The 17743-nt window shown below is 52.9% G+C and overlaps 1 protein-coding gene across 3 annotated transcripts in view; it reads right to left on the reverse strand.

Moving 5' to 3' along the window:
* Positions 1-865: 865 nt before the first annotated feature.
* Positions 866-17743, reverse strand: part of SYN2 (synapsin II) — a 154711-nt gene continuing 137833 nt past the window's right edge. For 2 of the 3 annotated variants that reach the window (XM_074344305.1, XM_010953060.3), the window contains exons 11-13: positions 8395-8455; positions 4217-4466; positions 866-1735 (exon numbers count right to left, since the gene is read on the reverse strand). In XM_074344305.1, the coding sequence (XP_074200406.1) occupies positions 1600-1735; positions 4217-4466; positions 8395-8455 (447 nt within the window). In that variant the 3' untranslated portion in view covers positions 866-1599. The remainder of the gene's footprint in view (positions 1736-4216; positions 4467-8394; positions 8456-17743) is intronic. The other variant, XM_074344306.1, reaches the window with a different exon arrangement.

Consider the following 17743-nt stretch of genomic DNA (forward strand, 5'->3'; position numbering starts at 1 on the left):
TAGCAGTTTGCTTCCTAGTTTTGTGCATCGTGGTGGGGAGAGGGCTGCCCCCCCACCCCAGATGTCACTCAATCTCCTTCCTGTTTTTTAAGTGTAGGAAGAAGGCACGGTTCTAGATCCTAGGACCCTGAAAGTGAGGGCTGAGTTGGAAAGGAGACCCTGGCCCCAGAATTCATTCTCTGACCTCTCAGCACCTGCTGCACGCAGGGAGTTTGCAGGATAGCGGCGTTTGGATGTGAGTTAGTTTGTTGAGGTGTTAGTAGGATGTACGAAATTATTTAGATAAACTGTTAGTATCAGTGCAGACATGGTAGGTGTCCTCACGCATCTGTGGTTTGGGGGAACATACTCCTGAGGGTCGGAGAGTCAGGAAGACACCAGAGTGAAATCCCACGAGCCCACCCTCAGGCACAGGCTCTTTGGGACGCCTGGGGTTGGGGGGCTCAGCTCATCAGAGCAGGTTGGCCCTGCGCATTGGCACCACCATGTGGCATTTAGCTGAGGAACTGGATGGACCAGACAAGTAGTTCCCCCTTGGCTGCTACGGAAGCAAGGATGCTACGCTCATTAGAAAGGCTCCAAATTCCGTAAACCTGGTAGAAATGCCGAGTTACTGAAAGAAGCGCAGCTGTCCTGGAGGAAACAGATCCACCCAGCAGGTGTCAGGAAGCCCTGTTCCCATCCACTTGCAAAGACGGTCACAGTCACACATAACGCACCCGTAACACACGCGGACACAAGCAGCTTCACCCTTCTAGACCTTTTCCTTCCCTACACCCTAGCGTGCGCACACACACGCCTCACGTACATGCTCTCAGTCAAAGGAGTGGCCCAGGGGAGACCTCACAGCTGAATCAAATGCTGGTTAACGCTGCTGCCTTTATTACACCAACGGTCTTAACATTTATTTGGGAAGGAGCACAGAACTTGACATCCTGCTGTTACAGTGACATGCATTCTCTACAGCAGGGCTTCGGGGCTCAAGGTCACTGCCCCCAGCATGGAAGAACCGCGCTGGGAAGGGAGGGGGCTGCGGGTCCTTCGTCTCTCCAGGACAGCAGACCACAGGTGCTTCATCCCACAGCTGTCGAGGGGCACGTGTGTTTTAAACAGCTGAACAGGTGTGACAAGGGATCGGGTGTGGGTAAGTCCCTGACACTCAGAGCCAAGAGTGTTTGGGGGGTGAGTATATTCTCCCCAAACAGGCAGCAGGACCACAGTGGGGCATGCTTAGTGCTGCATCGGAGCTAGGTTAAGCTACCGGGGTCTTCCGTGAAGGGGATCCTGGTTTCACAAGGACGAATAAGACATGATGGCGCCGTCACAGTAAGGCCACTAAAATCACAGCAAACGACGATCTCAGAGGACCTGCTCATGACCACAGGGAGGCAGCTCCGTCCTCTCTGACGTCGGTGCCCCTTGCTGGTTCGGCACCTGCCCTGAGACCTTCACCTGGTCCTTTGTGAGCTGCACCACATCACTGAGCACAACGGAGCGGAGGAAGGGGCCACACACGTCAAGGTCACGGGACAACACCGCCACACGTGGCTGACTTGTTGGCAAACATCTCAGATGCCTCTCCTGGGCGGGCCTGGAGAGCTAATCTGAAAAGAGGCTGGCAAAGGACTTCCTCAAGCTCCGGATGGTCTCTGCTTTGGCTTCATCCTCACTGGCTGAAGACCGGAAGAAGGAGGACTCAGAGAAGCTGAAGGCATTTGTCAGGGACTGCGACTTGCTTGAAGATAAAAACCAGAGAGAACATGAGAGGGTGGTGTCCCCAGAGAGGCAGGGAAGGATGGTGACACGAGGGTACACAACCGGAACCCCGACTCCCCCCCAGGGCCACTGGGTGACGGAGGAGAGTGCGCCCTGCACGCTCCCAGGCCCCCAGGAGACCCTGTGCTGTTTCTTCACCTGCAGGGCTGCTAACACAGGGAAGGATGGGGCTGCGTTGGAGAAAGAAAGAAGGGAAAAGAGAAGGAAGGAGAAGAGAAAGAAGAAGGGGAGGTCCAGGCTGTTTGTTTTCCTTAACTCTCTACGGCCCCGACCCCGTGAGCACCAGCCCGGGAATCTCACGCCCTTCCCCTGGGATGAGATGGAGCAGCCCGGGGCCCACGGACTCCTGCACCCTCTCCCCCTCAACTGTGCAGCCGCTGTCAGGGGCCTGGGTCAATGTCTCGGTTTCGCCTCTCGCTCACCCTTAACCTTAGGCAAGCCATGGGCCTCTATGGACTCAGTTTCTTATTTGGTTTCCTAATTGCGGTAGGTAGATGTCTGGTAAAATGATATCTAGTCCTTTTCAGCTCTTTCTGGTCCCCCCCCCACCCCCCGCCAGCTCTTTCTGTTTTGCTTTTTTCTTCCCTCTGATTCCAAAAGAACTTTCTGGCTTGTCACACACTCTACTACCTCCATTTACCGCTCTCACCCTTGAGCCTTCCTCAGAGGAGTCCTGCCATGGGGTCTGCAAGGTTCAGGGTGTCCAGAGGTGACAGAGACACACATCAGGCCTACACAAGGTTACTGGCAGTTTTCTAACGAAAAAACCCAAATTGCACACACTTTAGGGATCAGTTTTTCCCTTGAGACCCTAGTGATTCAGAGAGAAAAATCGTGGAGGCAAGAAGGCCGAGGGGAGGCCAGGCCCAGCCCTGCAGGCGAGGACACGCGATCTGGTGTCTCCATGGCTGTCTTCTTTCCTTCTTGACTTCCCCTGTGTCTCTTTCCTGCTGGTTTCTGGCTCCAGAACTCCTCTCCTGTGGTCTCGAGCTCTCACCTCTGCCTTGAACTCGAGTGCAGCCCCGAAACTCCCTTCTACAGGAGCCTAAGCTGGTCTCTCCTCCCTCAGAGACTGAACAGGTGCCCTGCCTTTCACTGGGCCCAGGATGCGCCCCAGCTCGCTGGCCCCTGGGAGTGGGAACTCCTCTGCACACACAGGCCGAGGGCACTGGGTATAAGCGTCCCACTTGTTGTTTGTCATGAGGCCAGCCCTATTCAACAGCTTCTGCCCAGAGGCAGTGACAGCCCCAAGATCCTCCCAGTTGGCTCAGGAGAAAGTAGGAGAGATTAAAAAGTCAGCAGGCAGAAAACGACTGGATTGAGGGGAGGTTCTGAGGCAGGCGAGATGTGAGATGTGCCCCCGGCCGGAGCTGGGGAACAGAACTGGGCATGGCTCCTTCCATCATGGAGGCCTGAGGAGACCCAGAGAAAGTGGTCATCTGGACCACCTGAGCCCTCATCCTGGCTCTGCCCCTAATTAGCGGGGTGGCTTTGAAAGAGAAAAGTCAATCTCTGAGCACTGTCTTCTCATCCCTGAGTCGTTCACTTCAGCTCCAAAATTCTATAGCCCTTTTGCTCCGGCCCTGAAGATTCTCATTCCTTTACTCTGAGATGCTGGGAGGGACCACTTCCTCTCCCCGGGGCTGCAGCTGTCTGTGCTGACAGTGATGACACAGGGCTGCGTTTGGGGACACTGAGGAGAGATGTTGCTGGTTCTGGGGGGAGGGTGGAGCTGCCCGCCCAGGTGCTGTCCCCCCCCAGCACAGCTGGACTGTTTTCTAGGGGCCCTCGGTTCTTTCCTCTGAAGCAGGACAGTGTGATGGGGGCTTCCAGTGTTACTGCTGGGAATGAGGGGCCCCAGGGGATGGAGTTCCTTGGGGTCTCTATCTGGGCCTCTCCTCTGATGACCACACCAGAAACCGACATCCTCCTGACAAAGCTGAAGGTAAAAAGTTGAAATGGATTGAACTACTTCCCCCTTTTCCTTCTGGGCAGCCTTGTTGATTGGCACACCCTAAACTGTGAGTCAGAGGCAGGAAAGAGAATTAAAAAAAATTTTTTTTTAGAAAGAGAGAGACACACACACACACAGAGAAAAGGAATGGAAAAAAGAGTGGGAGACAGGATTTAAAAAAAAAAAAAAACCCATACCCTAAGCTCATACAAGAATGGGAGAGGGGGTAGTGCCCGCCTTACCACCACTCCCCAGGAGGAAAGGGGAGGGTCTGAGCATCTAGCCAGACCTTCGATTTTTCACTTCCCTCTTTCCTACCCTCCCCGATCAACCCAACCATGCCCCCAACCAAAAAACACCAAAACCCAAAAAACCCCCATGAAAATATCTGTAGGAGGAGGTCAGATGGAAGGCGCTTTCTAGCAGCTCTGGAGGCCTGAGAGGAGGGGCAGGAAGAGGGGAGGGAGCTGCTGAGTCGTCTCTTACTTGAGCTGCGGGTGAGGCTGGGGCTTCTGTGGTGGAGCAGCCGGGGGTGGCTGGGCTTCTGCCAGGGAGCTGCTGCTGGAGGGCGCATCTCCGTGGGCGGTGGGGCCGCCCGGCCGCTGAGGAGCCGAGAAGGAGGAAGAGGAGGAGGAGGAGGAGGAAGAGGAAGGTGGCAGTGATGGTCCAGGGGGCAGCCGGCGAGGAGGCAGCACCGCGCCTGGGGGTTGCTTTCCTTGGGGTCGCCCAGGGCCCCCTAGGTTCGGCACAAGAAAAACTTCATAATTTAACCATATCAAAGGGTTTCCTTATTAGAATCTACGTCTCAAAGGGTGTGGTTCTTTAATTAGCAGAGGATAAGCTCTATTACAAGAAGCCTCCCGAGGCGCCGAGGTGGAGAGCGCGTCCCTGGTTTCCCTCCGTCAGGGCCACCACGTGCGCCTCAGTCACGGCAGCGGTCGGGAGGACGGGGTGGACGCCGCGGGCTGCACGGCCCCCCGGAGGTCAGCTAGCCCACCAAAGGACCCCAGGCCAGAGGTTCCTCGGGTGCAGGCCAGCCTGGCCCGCGCGCTAGGAGGGCTCAGGTTCCACGCGGCAGGCACCATGCGGGGCGGTGGAAAGGCCCCTGGTCTGGGGGTCAGAAAAGCCAAGACCTAGTCTATCGGCGACCCCCTGAGCAAGTCAACAGGCTTCTCTGGACCTCTGTGTTTCCAACCAAAAAACTGTGAAAAATTAAGTCCTAGTCTTAGTTATCTTTCAAGATAGTAGCACTTCCAAGATGATAATGGACGAAAAAGGTCTTCAAAAAGTATTCTGTGCCTTATGATCATGGGTGATTACTGACATATTGTTTTGGTGGAGCTGGCCTCAGTCCGCCCTGCTGTATGCCTGCCTGTATCTGACTGCCACCCACCCCCTCGCCCCCAGGAGGCCTTCCTCTCAGCATTAACTCCCGCCCCTGACCAGGACCTTTTGTATCCAGGCCCTCTCCTGCCTCTCAGTACCATCCTCAGGTGCTCCAGTCCCTCCCAGGTGTGTGTGGTGAAATTCTCCAGAAACCCATCCCTGGAGATGTTGTGGGCACCATCTGGCAAAGAGGACTCCTAAAAAGACCAGGATCACCAACATGAGACAGAAAACCATCTGCTGATGGAGAGACAAAAGGCCATCCTTCCTCTGAGGGTTGAGAGGCAGTAAGGGTGGTCCCAGATGGCTCAGATTCTGCTGAGGGGGAGTTCTACACTCAGCAGTCAAAAAAGATGTCCTCATCAGCACATGCTGACGTGTGGACGTGATGCATAATTGGCTTGGGAGATCTTATTTCTCAGTCTCAATCCCCGAGTCCGCACTCACAGGCCCACTGGAAGGACTGGGCTTACAGAAAGTCAACAACAGCTAAGAGTTGTATTGTAATTTAGTTTTCTAGGAACACCAGGACACCTGTACCCTCTGGAGAGGCAGACCTGTTTGTCTAAACCATTGTATATCCATGATTGAAAGTCAGTTTCCCCACTACATGGCACGAAGTCCACTTTTTCATCAATTACCAATTCATACCAGCCTTAGTTACACATAAATAAGTAAATACATAAATGGGATTTTGCATGTTGAAGAAGTTCTAAGCTCAAGTCAGGTAACTAGTGAAGATGAGAGATTAGCAGATTATTTCATATTAACCAGTTTTCGCCATTTCCAAAGTTTGGCAGCATTTATATCAGCATGTTTTCATAAAGTACTGCAGGTTGACAGCTCGGCCTCTTGTACCAGAAACCTGAGTGCTTTCCCACCTGTACAGAGATGCTTGAACAGCCAGAAACTTTACAACTTAACACTGAAGACAGATATAACTTTTCCTTTATTGCACATTAAGCTGTACAAGAGTCACAAAAGAGAGGTACTTCAATCACACTTCCAGCATTGGCTGAGGTTCTCCCAGCTGGATCGGTACAAAAAAAGGGGACAACATCAGAAAAGAAATGGGTACAAAACACCTGAATGGCAATCCTATACTGTGACACGGATGCCCCAGGCCACAGAGTTGTCCTTAGCATGCTACCTGAGGGCACAGGACAGTCAGGGTACAGTACGCGGTCTGCTTGCGTTTGGCAGTGGAGGGGAGCCCTGATCCGTTTCTCCCCCACCTGACAGGCCGTGGCTGACACCACCCTGGCGCCTGACTGAATTCAAATGGCAACTTTGTATTTGTGGCTCACAAATGTCACATGAAAAGCACCTGAATGTTCACACTGATAACATGCAGAGAAGCAACACCACCATCAGCTCACCACTTGGACAAAAATAAATGAAAAAAATAAAGTGTATCCCTCCATTCTGGGAAATGTTACTTTATTCCTTTCTATCATTTCATCAGACTGGGAGGTATTTAAGGACCTGATTCTTAGGCAACCCGCCCGAAGTGCGTAACTGCATATATATGTATATATTTACAACAGATCGACCACCACCCACGCCTAAGGGAGGAATCATAGACAAGAACATTCACACTCAGTGCGTTTCCCTGTAACCTCGGAATCTGCCAGCAGCCAACCAGCAACCACCGTGCCCCTTGACACAGAAATCACGTTACACGCTACCAACACCAGTCGCTCCTCAGACCTGGGAGTCCCGGCAGGTGACGTGTCAGTACAGAAGTGAGGGGATGTACCGGGAGGGCCAGAGCATTTCTCCTAAAAGGCAAACTGCTGGCGCGGACGCCCATGGACCACGGGGTGCCTGCTCCCGGCCTGGCTGGGGTGGCAAGACGAGGAACTGACCTGAGGCCGGTTTAACTAACGCCTCGTCCCCGCCCAGGAGCTGTCTGCTGAGGACAGAGGACAAACGCGTGAGGGTTCTTCAGGAGCCGCGGCTGCGGAGCTGCTGCCCCGAACGCACGCAAGCTACCATCTGAGACAGGCCTTCCCGGGAAATGTAAAGCTCTTCAGTGTCTGGACTCTGGAGGGCTCTCAGAACAGCCGAAAATAAAGCAGCAGTCCAGCTCTGAATTCCAGAGGGCAGTGGGCGCACTCAAGGGAGACGGGGCAGTTTGGATTCGCTCTGGCACGGCGATGCCTCAGGAGAGGCCAAGAGCAGAATGGTCCTTCCCAGACGTTCGGTACTCCCTGCACTCCGTGTGCCAAACTGCTACGGAATCGTCTCTGTACACGGGTCCAGCTTTGGGCAATAACGAAGCAGCCTCAGTTCCACAGAAGCGCACACACAGCCAATTCAGAAACAGCAACAAAGTAGAGACAACTTAGGGGGACTGAGATCAGCACAGAAAATACTCACAAGTTCACTGTGATATTGCACATCAGCGGCCCCATTTTTTTTTTTTGTCTAATCTCATAGCTAATTAGTTGATAATAAAACAAAGGGTACACTGGGATGTCAAATACAGAACACATTCACGGAAATAGCGTGTTCTTTATATTTCACGTCATCACTAAAGACACAGGGCGCTGCAGGCACAGCCAGCCTAGTTACACAAACTCAAACGCACCGAACTTTAGCAAATGCAGAAAAAGGTGGACGCCTCCAGACTCAAAGGACGAAGCTATGGAAATTAGACCTTGGAAAAAATCTCTTAAATGTCTATTTACCCTAGTCATGCAGCAAGGAAGGAAAAAGCACAGTTCATTGAAGTTCCCAAGCACACTCATGGAGGTAAGCAGGGGGTGGGGGGCGTTTATCTGAGTCTAGGGGGAGGAGAGGAGTTGGGTTCTGTTTTGGGGGTTCTTTGCTTCTCCCCTGTTCCCCCCAGTCCTATTTCACCCCACATTATGTGATACTTTAAAAGCTACTATCAAACCACCCAGAAGATAGTCACACTGAACCTGGGAGAGGCACAATTCTTTTGTACACTGTTGACAAACAGCCCTGGAATCACAAGTTATACAGAGAAACGTAAGTGAGCATTACAAGCACGAACAGGAACAGGTAAACAACCAGACAGAGGTGCTGACACTGCGTAGGAGAAACCCAGTCCAGTCAGCATTGAAAGAACGCAGAAACGGCACCAGTGGGAGGGTCTGTCGCTCCCCTCCCCGCTTTTTCCTTTCTTTCCTTGTTTGTTTTTGGCTTAAAATTTCTGCTTTGAAAAATTAACTACCAATCGCTTTAAGAAGCTTGGACTTGTTTTGGCCCTACTGCAATGCCATTACAGTCGAGAATATACTGTAAACAACCTTGGGGGGCTGGCCGCTGAGGTGGGGTCTTGCTCGAGTCCGGATCCTTAAGCGTTCCACTCTGGAAGACAAAAATGCAAGAGATAAAAACAAAACTCCAAGCAGATTCCAAAGAGAAACCCTGTGGTTCTGTGGCACGACTGAAGCAGGATCCGGTGGGGTCTGGTGGGATCCAGTGGGATCTGGCCCAGAGGTTTCTGCTTCAAAGGGATTCTCAGCCTCTGGGGTATTGTGGGGGCCTAGGAGTAGGCAGTCTGGGGCTTAGAACCACTCTGACAGACAGTGTCCAAGACCTCCTCCACCTCTTTTTCATTTCACTCCCTTGGAGATGTTCTTTCTAGAAGCTTTGAGTCTTCTAACTGCATCTAGTTTCTTCTCAGGGGCTGCCTGGTGTCCAGCTCCCTGTCGTACCCACAGGCCCAGCTTCCCGAGGGAAGGATCTGCACAAAACTCCAGGGAGCGGCGGGAGAGCCAGCGGGGGCTGGACCCGTAACTAGCCTAGACTTGGCCTGCTTCTCCTGTGGTGTTAACTCCAGGGTGGGATCAGCTCTGGGGCTGACTCAGGGGTCAGAGCCACTCTCTGGGCTGGGCTGGAACTCCCACAGGGAGGGACTTGAAGGAGGGGGCAGTCTTTTGTCTCCCAGAACCCTCCTTACCCAGAGGGAAGGAGTAAGACGTTAATGTTTGTAAAAGTGCTCAAGGCCAAGCTGTTTTTCCCTCTCAAACAGCATAACTGCGTTTTGCCCAACAACAGGGCTCCGCTCCCAGGGCTCCTCTCCTCCCAGCTGCGATTCTGATTATGCCCCAGCAGGATCAAAGGTGCATGTGACTTCAGTTTGTCTAACATTTGCACTGAAGGCGGTGAGCATTCGGAGCTTGAATTTAGCACAGGGGAAATGCTCTGTGAGGCCTGAGGGCGGCCAAATGTGCCGAAGGTGACGTCAAAGAGGGAGCTTCGGGGGCAAGGCTGTGCGGTGGCTCAGCCTGTCTTCAGCCTTCTTCCACTTCCTCTTTAGTGCCCCTCTCCCTTGTGACAGGGCCCCCCAGCCCTACTCCCACATTAAAACTGTTCCCCATTCTCATGGGCCTCCAATCTGGCCTTCTGCCTGCCTTCCTGCCTCTTCAGGCCCATTTTCCGCTCCACTACCAGGAGAGCAGAAGCATTGCCCTTTCCAGTGTCGTGGTCTTTTAGTGACAGCATTGCCCCAAACTGTTCCTCTGAGAGGATTTCAGAGAGTGGGAGGCAGGGGGCCTCTGAAACGTCCCTCGTGCTGCTGCATCAGAGGGGGCCCATTCCATCCACAATCCTGGCCTCTCACTGGCCACAGCGACAACACCCACATTTCCTTTCCCCTTCTCCAAGGCCTTTTGTGGGATCCACGCAGCTGAGTCTGGCACTGAAACGCCCACACTGTCCAGTCAGCCATCGAGACCCACCAGTTTCTCTGTCTTGGCCTCTAAGATTCACCAGCTTCTCTTGCCCAGCTCTGGTCAGGGCTATGTCAGTTCTTGTGCAGGTTGCTAGGAACAGTCTCCCAATTCTTTAGTGTCTGCTCTCTCCAGTCTCTCGTCTGCATACTTATGCTCCTCCTAAACGCCTTCTCCAATTGTGTCCCTTTACTGCTCTAAGTGGCTTACAGCTAACATTAGATATGTGCCAGGTAATAGGATGGACAGCTTAACGCAGTATTTCCCTTTACACCGCACAGCCGCTCTGTGAGGTAGATGTATTATAAACATACCTAATTTTTAGATCAGGAAACAGGCCCAACTAAGCCAGGTCATTTGCCCGGGGCCATAGAGGGGTGGCCAGTGCAGCTGGCGTGCGGGCCCAGGCAGTCTGACCGTCTCTGCCCATCGTCTACCAGGTGGCATCAGCACGGTTGGACTGGCCCTCGTAGCCTTCTCTCTCCCTCCTGTTGTAAACACATCCACTCCTTTATTCTCCAGTCTAGGCCACTCTAATGTTTATGCTAAGTACCCTCCAGAAATGCCCTTTGTCCTTTTCTACTAATCCAATCCAACATCCTGGAGGTCTAAGTCAGATTCCAGCCCATCCATGAAATCTCTCCTCTGACTGCCAGCTCAGTTGTGATCTCCTCTCTGAAATCCTGTAATAGACTTAGTAGACTCAGGACTACTGAAGGGGCGTGTGTAGTGCTGTGCTGTCTTGTTGTCCAGAAGACGGAGATGATGCTTCTAAGAAGACTGCCAGGTCCTTGAGGGCACAGACTCTGCGTCTTCATCTCTCATGAAGTCCTAATGATTACAGTGCCCCCTTTTTTTTTTTCAGAGAAAAATTGGGATATACGGCCTGATATGGGAACTATTTATTAAAAAGGTAAAATAGTTAAAATCAAGAATATTTTGGAAAATTTAAGATGGTCATCACTTGGCCGGTGTTATCGAGCACAGGGCTGAGCGTGTACGAGGTCCTTCCTAAGTGCACATTAGATGCACAACACGCAACGTCAACGAGATCCAAAACAGAGTGAAGTCTTTTGAGAGGAAAATGCTGTTAAACCACAGATGTTAAACTACATTGTGTTTGGTGTCAACTGTGGTGAGCAGCTCTGAAAATGCTTGGGTTAGGGAATGAAACTTGAGGCCTGCTACACGTGCCTGTGTATTAGGCGCAGAGGGTAAGGTCAAAACAAGGCCTCAAAGAAGCAGAAACTGCTTCCGTCAAGACTGTGCAAGCCAGTCAAGTTAGAGACACTTCCGGCCCAAGAGTTCTTTCCCACTGCGAGCTCTTCCTTTTATCTTGGCCTGGCTGCAAACTACAAGAAAATTCTGCAGGATATAGTGTTTGGTAATGGGCGCATAGGATACTGGGGTTGCCTTTTTACCTGAGCTGGGCACCAGTCCCACCATCCTCAATATAAACACCCCCCTCAACACACACACACACACACACACACACACACACACACACACACACACACACATTGCTGTTGGGTCTCCAATAGTAAGTTTGTTAAGAGTGGCTGAGGAAGTTGGGCTTTTGGGTGAGGAAGATGTTGGGTTAAATCTAAATCTCTGGCTTACTAGCTTTGTGACCTTGGGCAAGTTATTTCCCACCTCAGCACCTGTCCTTCTTCTAAAGGTTTCTATGACATAAGGTGAGATTATCTATCTATCATCTGTCAATTGATCAATCGATGGAGGTATCTCTAAGCACCCAGCCCTGGCAGGTACCACGTAAGATACGACAGATGACAATACTGGTTAAATTGATGGGGCCCTTTCTTCTGAAGCTCTGTTATTCCCTGAGTCTCATTCTCATGATGGAATACCCCTTTCAGCAGGCTCCCACTCCTGGACTTCGGAGACCTTTATTCAGTAGTGAGGGCACAGCCTCCTCCAGGCTCCCTGATAAGCCATCGTTGTCACAGCCTCGCTGCTTGAGAGGGACACTCAGATGAAAGACAGCAAAACTCATACAGTGTGTGGAGCCACCAGACCAGCTCTTGGCGGGCCCCTCCCCTTGTACCACCGAAAGCTGCCAGTGAACCAGCTCAGACCCTGCTCAAGAACAGCTTGGATGTCCCCCTCCCAGAGAACTGTTATTTTCAGAGATGGTTACAGAAGACCGTGGAGCACAAGGGCGGAACCAGGGCCACTGGGCAAAAGCTCCAGAAAGGTCGACTTTCACACAAAGGAAGAGCTTCCTGAGGTAAAAACAGTGGACAAGGCTGTCTTAGGAGGTGGGTATGTTCATGCAGAGGCTAGAGAACTATCTGCCAAAGAGACTGCAGAGAATATACCTTCATTAAAAGTGGGATAGATTAGATGAATGCTACGAGAACCTAGGGTTCCAGGAAACACTTTAAAGATCCCATAGATTAAGCTCTGATGGTAATACTCGCAGCATCAGCCGATAGGGGTAATCACCCCGTGAAGCCTGGCCCCGGCTCCCCTCAGACTCAGAAATAGACAAATGAGACACCCAAGGATGAACTGAGACCAAAAGGCCTCTTCCGAAAGCTTTAGGGGAAGAGCTCCCAGAAGCTGTCCTCCGGGCTGGAGCCTGGGAATGTGCCTTGGCCACCCTGGTCTGGTGCCTAGGGAGCTTCTCCTGTCCCTGGCCCCACCAAGGCTGTGGACTGAAGACTTCCCAGGGGTTATGGGAGGCGGGAGGAGAGTCCCCCAGGACCATCCCTTGCCAGGCTGAGACTCTCTGGCCCCGCCCAAGAGCCTTCCGTCTGCTGGGGCTGCTATTCCCTGTGGGGTCTGGCTACCATGGAATCTGTCTCCAGTCACCAAGAGCCGCCTGGGATGCTGAATTCCACAGAAGTCTGGCCACTCTGGCGTCACTGTCACAGTCTGGGCAGCAGCCAGCCCACAGCAGGAACCCACGGCCAGGCTGAGCGGCAGCGTTTCCCTTGGGAAGCTGGGCTGACTCAAACAGGTAAGAGTGCGAGGTCCAGTCCTTGTGCCCAGCTGCACACAAAAAGGGGGCAAATGGCCTTAGCGCAGCAGAAGGAAAATGCCCCGAACAACCCTGTACTCAAGATAGCAAGCTCAGAAGGGCTCAGTGTGTAACGCTGCTGCCAAAAATTTGCTGCAGCTAGAGGTGCATTAGTGTCCCAGGACGGGGGTGGTCATGGGCCCATTGCACTTTTGGCTGATAAGCCTCACGAGAGAGGGAGGTACCGGGCACCCGCTTTAAGGCAGACGCCAGTGGAATAAAAAGGGTTCGTGAAACAGATGGGTGGTGAGAAATGTGGGAAGGACATCTCTCCTCATGTGACTTGGGGCAAGTTGCTTAATCTCTGAGACTCAGTTTCCCAAACAAGCTGAGTCTGAGGATTAAATGAGGTAACTGTGGAAGCCCCCAGTACTGAGCAGAAGATCAAAGTTAGTCAAATGTAAATTTGATCAAGGTCAAGGGCAGGCGTGGGCAGTGGTGAGCCTCTTGGCGTTAGTGTTTAGGCAGGGCCTGGACATGCTCTTTGTCAGAGATGTTTGCAGACTGCAGGCAGGTGACTTCACAGGCTCTGGGCTTCCATTACGTCCTTCGTGTGTGTTTTGGCTCTTGAGGTGCCTGAGGTATGAAACAAGCCCTTCTTAGCTGCAGAATCTCGAGCCCAGCAAGAAGCTGGGGTACGGGGCCTGAGCACAGGTGTCCTGCAGGCACGGGCTCTTGGGGGCTTGGCAAGGAGTGTGTGCTGCTGCTCTCTATCCCAGCTGACTGAGCTCATGTCCCATGAGGCTGAGTCCACTGGCGTTAGAGACCAGAGAAGCCAGGGAGGGGACAGCAGGAGAGAGCTGGTGAAGTGTGGAGACGCTGCCAGGCTGGGAGGTTCAGGGTGGCTGGAGGAGGAGGACGGTAAGACTTTCCCCACTGCAGGGTCACAGGACCAGCTCTCTCCATTCCTACCGACCCTATGCTTTGGGGGGAGCATCAAAAAGGCACAGTGCGGGGTATTACAGCAGAGCATTCCCGGAACTGGGGACCAGAAGATCCAACTCTCCTGCTTATAAGCTGTGTGACTTTGGACAAATCATTTCTGTTCCCTTTGCTGATATGTAAAACAGAGAAAGAAATACCAGCTCAAACCATCTCACGGAAGGGTTGTAAAGCTGTGCTTTGTAGACCATAAAGTGCCAGGCAAAGTAATGACATGAGCATCATTACTATTATTTTGAGAGTAATAAATATCAATCCAAAGGAATGCAGCTTTAACGGTAGGATTTCACGCATCAGTGGAGAAGACACTGTTGAGCGGCTTCCTGCTACCTGGTGTACAGTAGCTCAGCGAGGGAGGGGCAGGGTGTGGGTTCTGGGCTAGGCTATGTCATGCCTTCCGTGTATCACCGACTTGTTCCAGCAAGGTCCCTGAAGATGCAGGAAAGTCATTTTGAAAACAGTAAATGTTAGCTCTTGAGCTGATTGGAAAGGAAATCACTGGTCTGGGAGAGAAACCAAGCCTACGGATGAGGGTTTGCGGGTTTTGGCCAAAGGCACCTTTAACTTGCCAGCCTGTGGCCGTCAGCGGACCAGCTGGGAGAGAGGAGCGCCTATCTGAGGTCCCAGCAGGATGGGAAGCTGAGGAAGGAAAGACGTTGAGTGACTCAGTTCTTGAGAGTCGCTGGCCCGAGTCCAGCTGCCCCCACCACGGAGGCAAGCCGGGCTTGCTCAGCACATCTGAGACAGGAAACTGGGAAAGGGTCTCAGGGCCTGGCCCCAGGAAAGAGGCCAGGCCAGGCTCCTTGCCGGTCACGCCTCAGAGCTATTCTGATCAGCTCCCCAGGCCCTGCGCCCCCGGTCCAGGACCCCAGGGGGAATGAGGCAGCAGGAAGGAATGTGGTCGGGAGGTTGAGGTTCAGTCAGAGCAAAGGGGACGGCATGTTTTCAGGCACCTCGGGACCTCCCTGGGATCACTCCTGCAGTCACCAGTGCCCACCTCCCTACTTCTGGAAGGTTATAAAAGGTGCCCAAGGATGTGCCCCTCCTCCTTTCCTGAGGGCAATTGCTGCTCCGAGGGAGAACCCATCTCGGGGACTGGAGCCCCCCCCACAATCAGCGATTTCCTAAGAACACAGGGAACGTCCCATAGGGGCAGTCCGTGGGACCTATGGGGGCCCTGAGGCCAGGTCACCCGAGGTCAGAATGTCAGCTACAAGTGATTAAAGATGTCCCTTAAAAGTTAAGACAGCCCCAAAATAGTCAGTTTCCCTTAAGAGTCTATTAAGGGATGTGGTCACTAGTGACTTTATCTGAACCTGCCTCAAATCTCACATTTTCAGCGTATACTCACTGGGGAACAAATTCCCTGAAGTAGCCCTGCTGTGGGAAGCAGGAAGGCCTTTCTTTGTCTGAAACTAACTTCTGTGAAGCTGAGTGAAGCCCTCTCAGTCCCGAGTTTGGGGTCTGAGTTGTGTGTCCTCCCTAAATGCATGGCCCTTAAGACTCCAAGAAACCCCTCCTCAACCTTGGTCTCCTTCTACTCAAGAGACTTCATCTTTTTGAGCCCTTTGTAGCTGGAAAGATGTGGCTGGAAATATTTTTGAGTATCTCTTTAGACCACAGCCAGTGAAAAAGAACGTGCATAGTGTGCCACCAGAGGCCAGAAGCTGGGGGTTATTAGGCCTCAGTCCTTCAATTGGGAACGCCATTACCGCCTTCCCCAGGTCTGTGGCGAGCACACATCTCAAATCACACTATCTCGCGTCTGAAAGCAGATTTTCAAAAGCTGCCCGTTCCAACAGCCCAAGCCCCCAGCCCAGCCTTTCACAATGTCCCTGACAAGTGGCCTGGACAGCAGCAGTGATGTGGTGGCCACGCAGCACTTTCCTGAGCGCCCACCCTCTCTCGGCGTTGGAGACTTTACTCACGTCTTCTAGTGGGTTTGCCTTTGGCACCAGCTCTGTGCCAGGACAGCTGTCAGGGAGCCGAAGATACTGAGTCACGGGCTCCTTGAGACTTAATGCTACTCCCCGGGGCCCTGCTGCTATAGAACAGATCTGTCAAATGCCCCAAACCCAAGCCTCTCTGCTCTGAGCACCTTCCAAGTAGTGTTCATCCTCATTATGCTGCGACCCTCAGACTGAGAGCAATACTGGAGGTGTGTCTGGTCAGCTCAAGGTTGGGAAGAGCCTCATCTTTCTCCTAGACACATTATGTGTGATAATGTTTCCAAAGGCTGAATCCTAGAATTACTCCCATGGGTCTAACTCCCAGCCCAACAGAAAGCCGGGGAGTGGGTGGTCCTGAAATCCCTTCATTATCAATTCAGCCCTCTGGCTCCCGAAGGTTTTACAGGAAAATTAAAAGGGGAGCTGTGAATGGGAAAAGAAAACAGATTATCCCTATGATGTATGAAGCAGCGTACCAGGAAGCTACCCTCCGGGCATGACTGGAAAGATTTGTTCACCTCCTTCCCAGGAGTCTCGGGAGCAGCACACACTTCTCCAGGGCCCCAGGGTGTAGGGCCCAGCTCAGATCCCAGAGACAGACCCCAGAAGCAGTGAATGTGAGGGGATGGGAGGGCAGGCGGACAGGGAGGAGGTTCTGTAGGTACATAGCCTGGAGGCTTTGGCCGCCACTGGCCACCAGGTGTCACTGCCACCTTGAGAACAGTCTCCTAAAGCACTCCAGAGCCCACGGAGAAGTGCGTCACCTGTCCTGGCGAACTCTCAGGGCGACCCCAAAGCCAGCAGTCCAGACAGGCTGAGGCCAAGCTACCATCAGCCAAATAAGGCTTTGCCACGCACCTCCCAGCTTTCAGTGACTCAGTCAGTGCCTCTCACAGCCCCACTCCTGTTCCTCTGGACTGGACACAGAGCTGCTCTGGGCCCACCCCGACGACTTTGCTCTTTGTTTTCTGTAATTAATCCTCCTCGGGCTACTGAGCTGACTGACAGCAAGGTAAGGGGTGCCCTCTACTCCCCTCCCCCCGCCCCCAGCCTCCTTTGGGCACTCTTCTAGCTCCAAGAAATGAAAGCTCTAACAGGGGGACTGCAGGCCAGGCCAGAGATGGAGAAGGAGAGAAAGGTAGACAGATGGCTCAGCATCCATCTGTCCGGGGCCCAGCCTAGAATACCGGGCAAGAAGCAGCGTCTGCAGCTTGTGACTCAGGCCAGAAGCTCTTGCAGCCTGAGCTCCCGGGGCCATAGAAGCAAGAGGCCAGCGAGAGGGGCCTGAGTGTGAGGAGTGGACCGTGAGCTCGTGGCAGCACCTAAGGGCTCAGTCTGCCACCCAGCGTCCTGGCTGGGTCCCCAGGGTCCCCCAGATGACACGCTCTGGGTTACATCTCTCCGCCTGGACTCCACCAAAACCGCTCATAGGATCCTGACACCAACTCTGATATGCTGCTGGGGCTGCTGAAGACACTTACTCCAGCTGGGAACTCACCCAACAAATACGGACTGCAAAAAGCAGACAGGCTGGGTTGTGTTATTGCTGTTGGGCTTTTCTGCCCATGACTGACTGTGCTGGGCAGACCATGCCCGCCCCTCCCCAGTTCACCAGGTGCTGGCTACTCTGCGAGGCCCGAGACACACAGCAGTGAACAAGTCCCTCCTCTGGAGGAGCTTACATTCCAGTGGAAGGGACAAGGGGCACTCAGATGAGAATGACCTTGGCTGACAGCAAGTACTGTGCAGAAAATTAAAAAGGGATGGGAGTGGGAGCCAGTGCTAGGTGGCAACTTTGGACTGGGTGGTTGAGAAGATAGCAGTTACACAGTCATAAAGTCAGAGAAACGCCGCGGCTAATGCAGAGGCCCTTTCCGGGGTAGCGAGGGCGCAGACAGCATGAGCCAGGATGGTACAGGGGCACCTCATTTATCACTGTGGCCCTAAGTCTGTTACCTAATTTTAGGCACGTATTTTGAGCTAGGCC

The sequence above is a fragment of the Camelus bactrianus genome, chromosome 17 (assembly GCF_048773025.1).
Source record: "Camelus bactrianus isolate YW-2024 breed Bactrian camel chromosome 17, ASM4877302v1, whole genome shotgun sequence".
Classification (NCBI taxonomy): Eukaryota; Metazoa; Chordata; class Mammalia; order Artiodactyla; family Camelidae; genus Camelus; species Camelus bactrianus.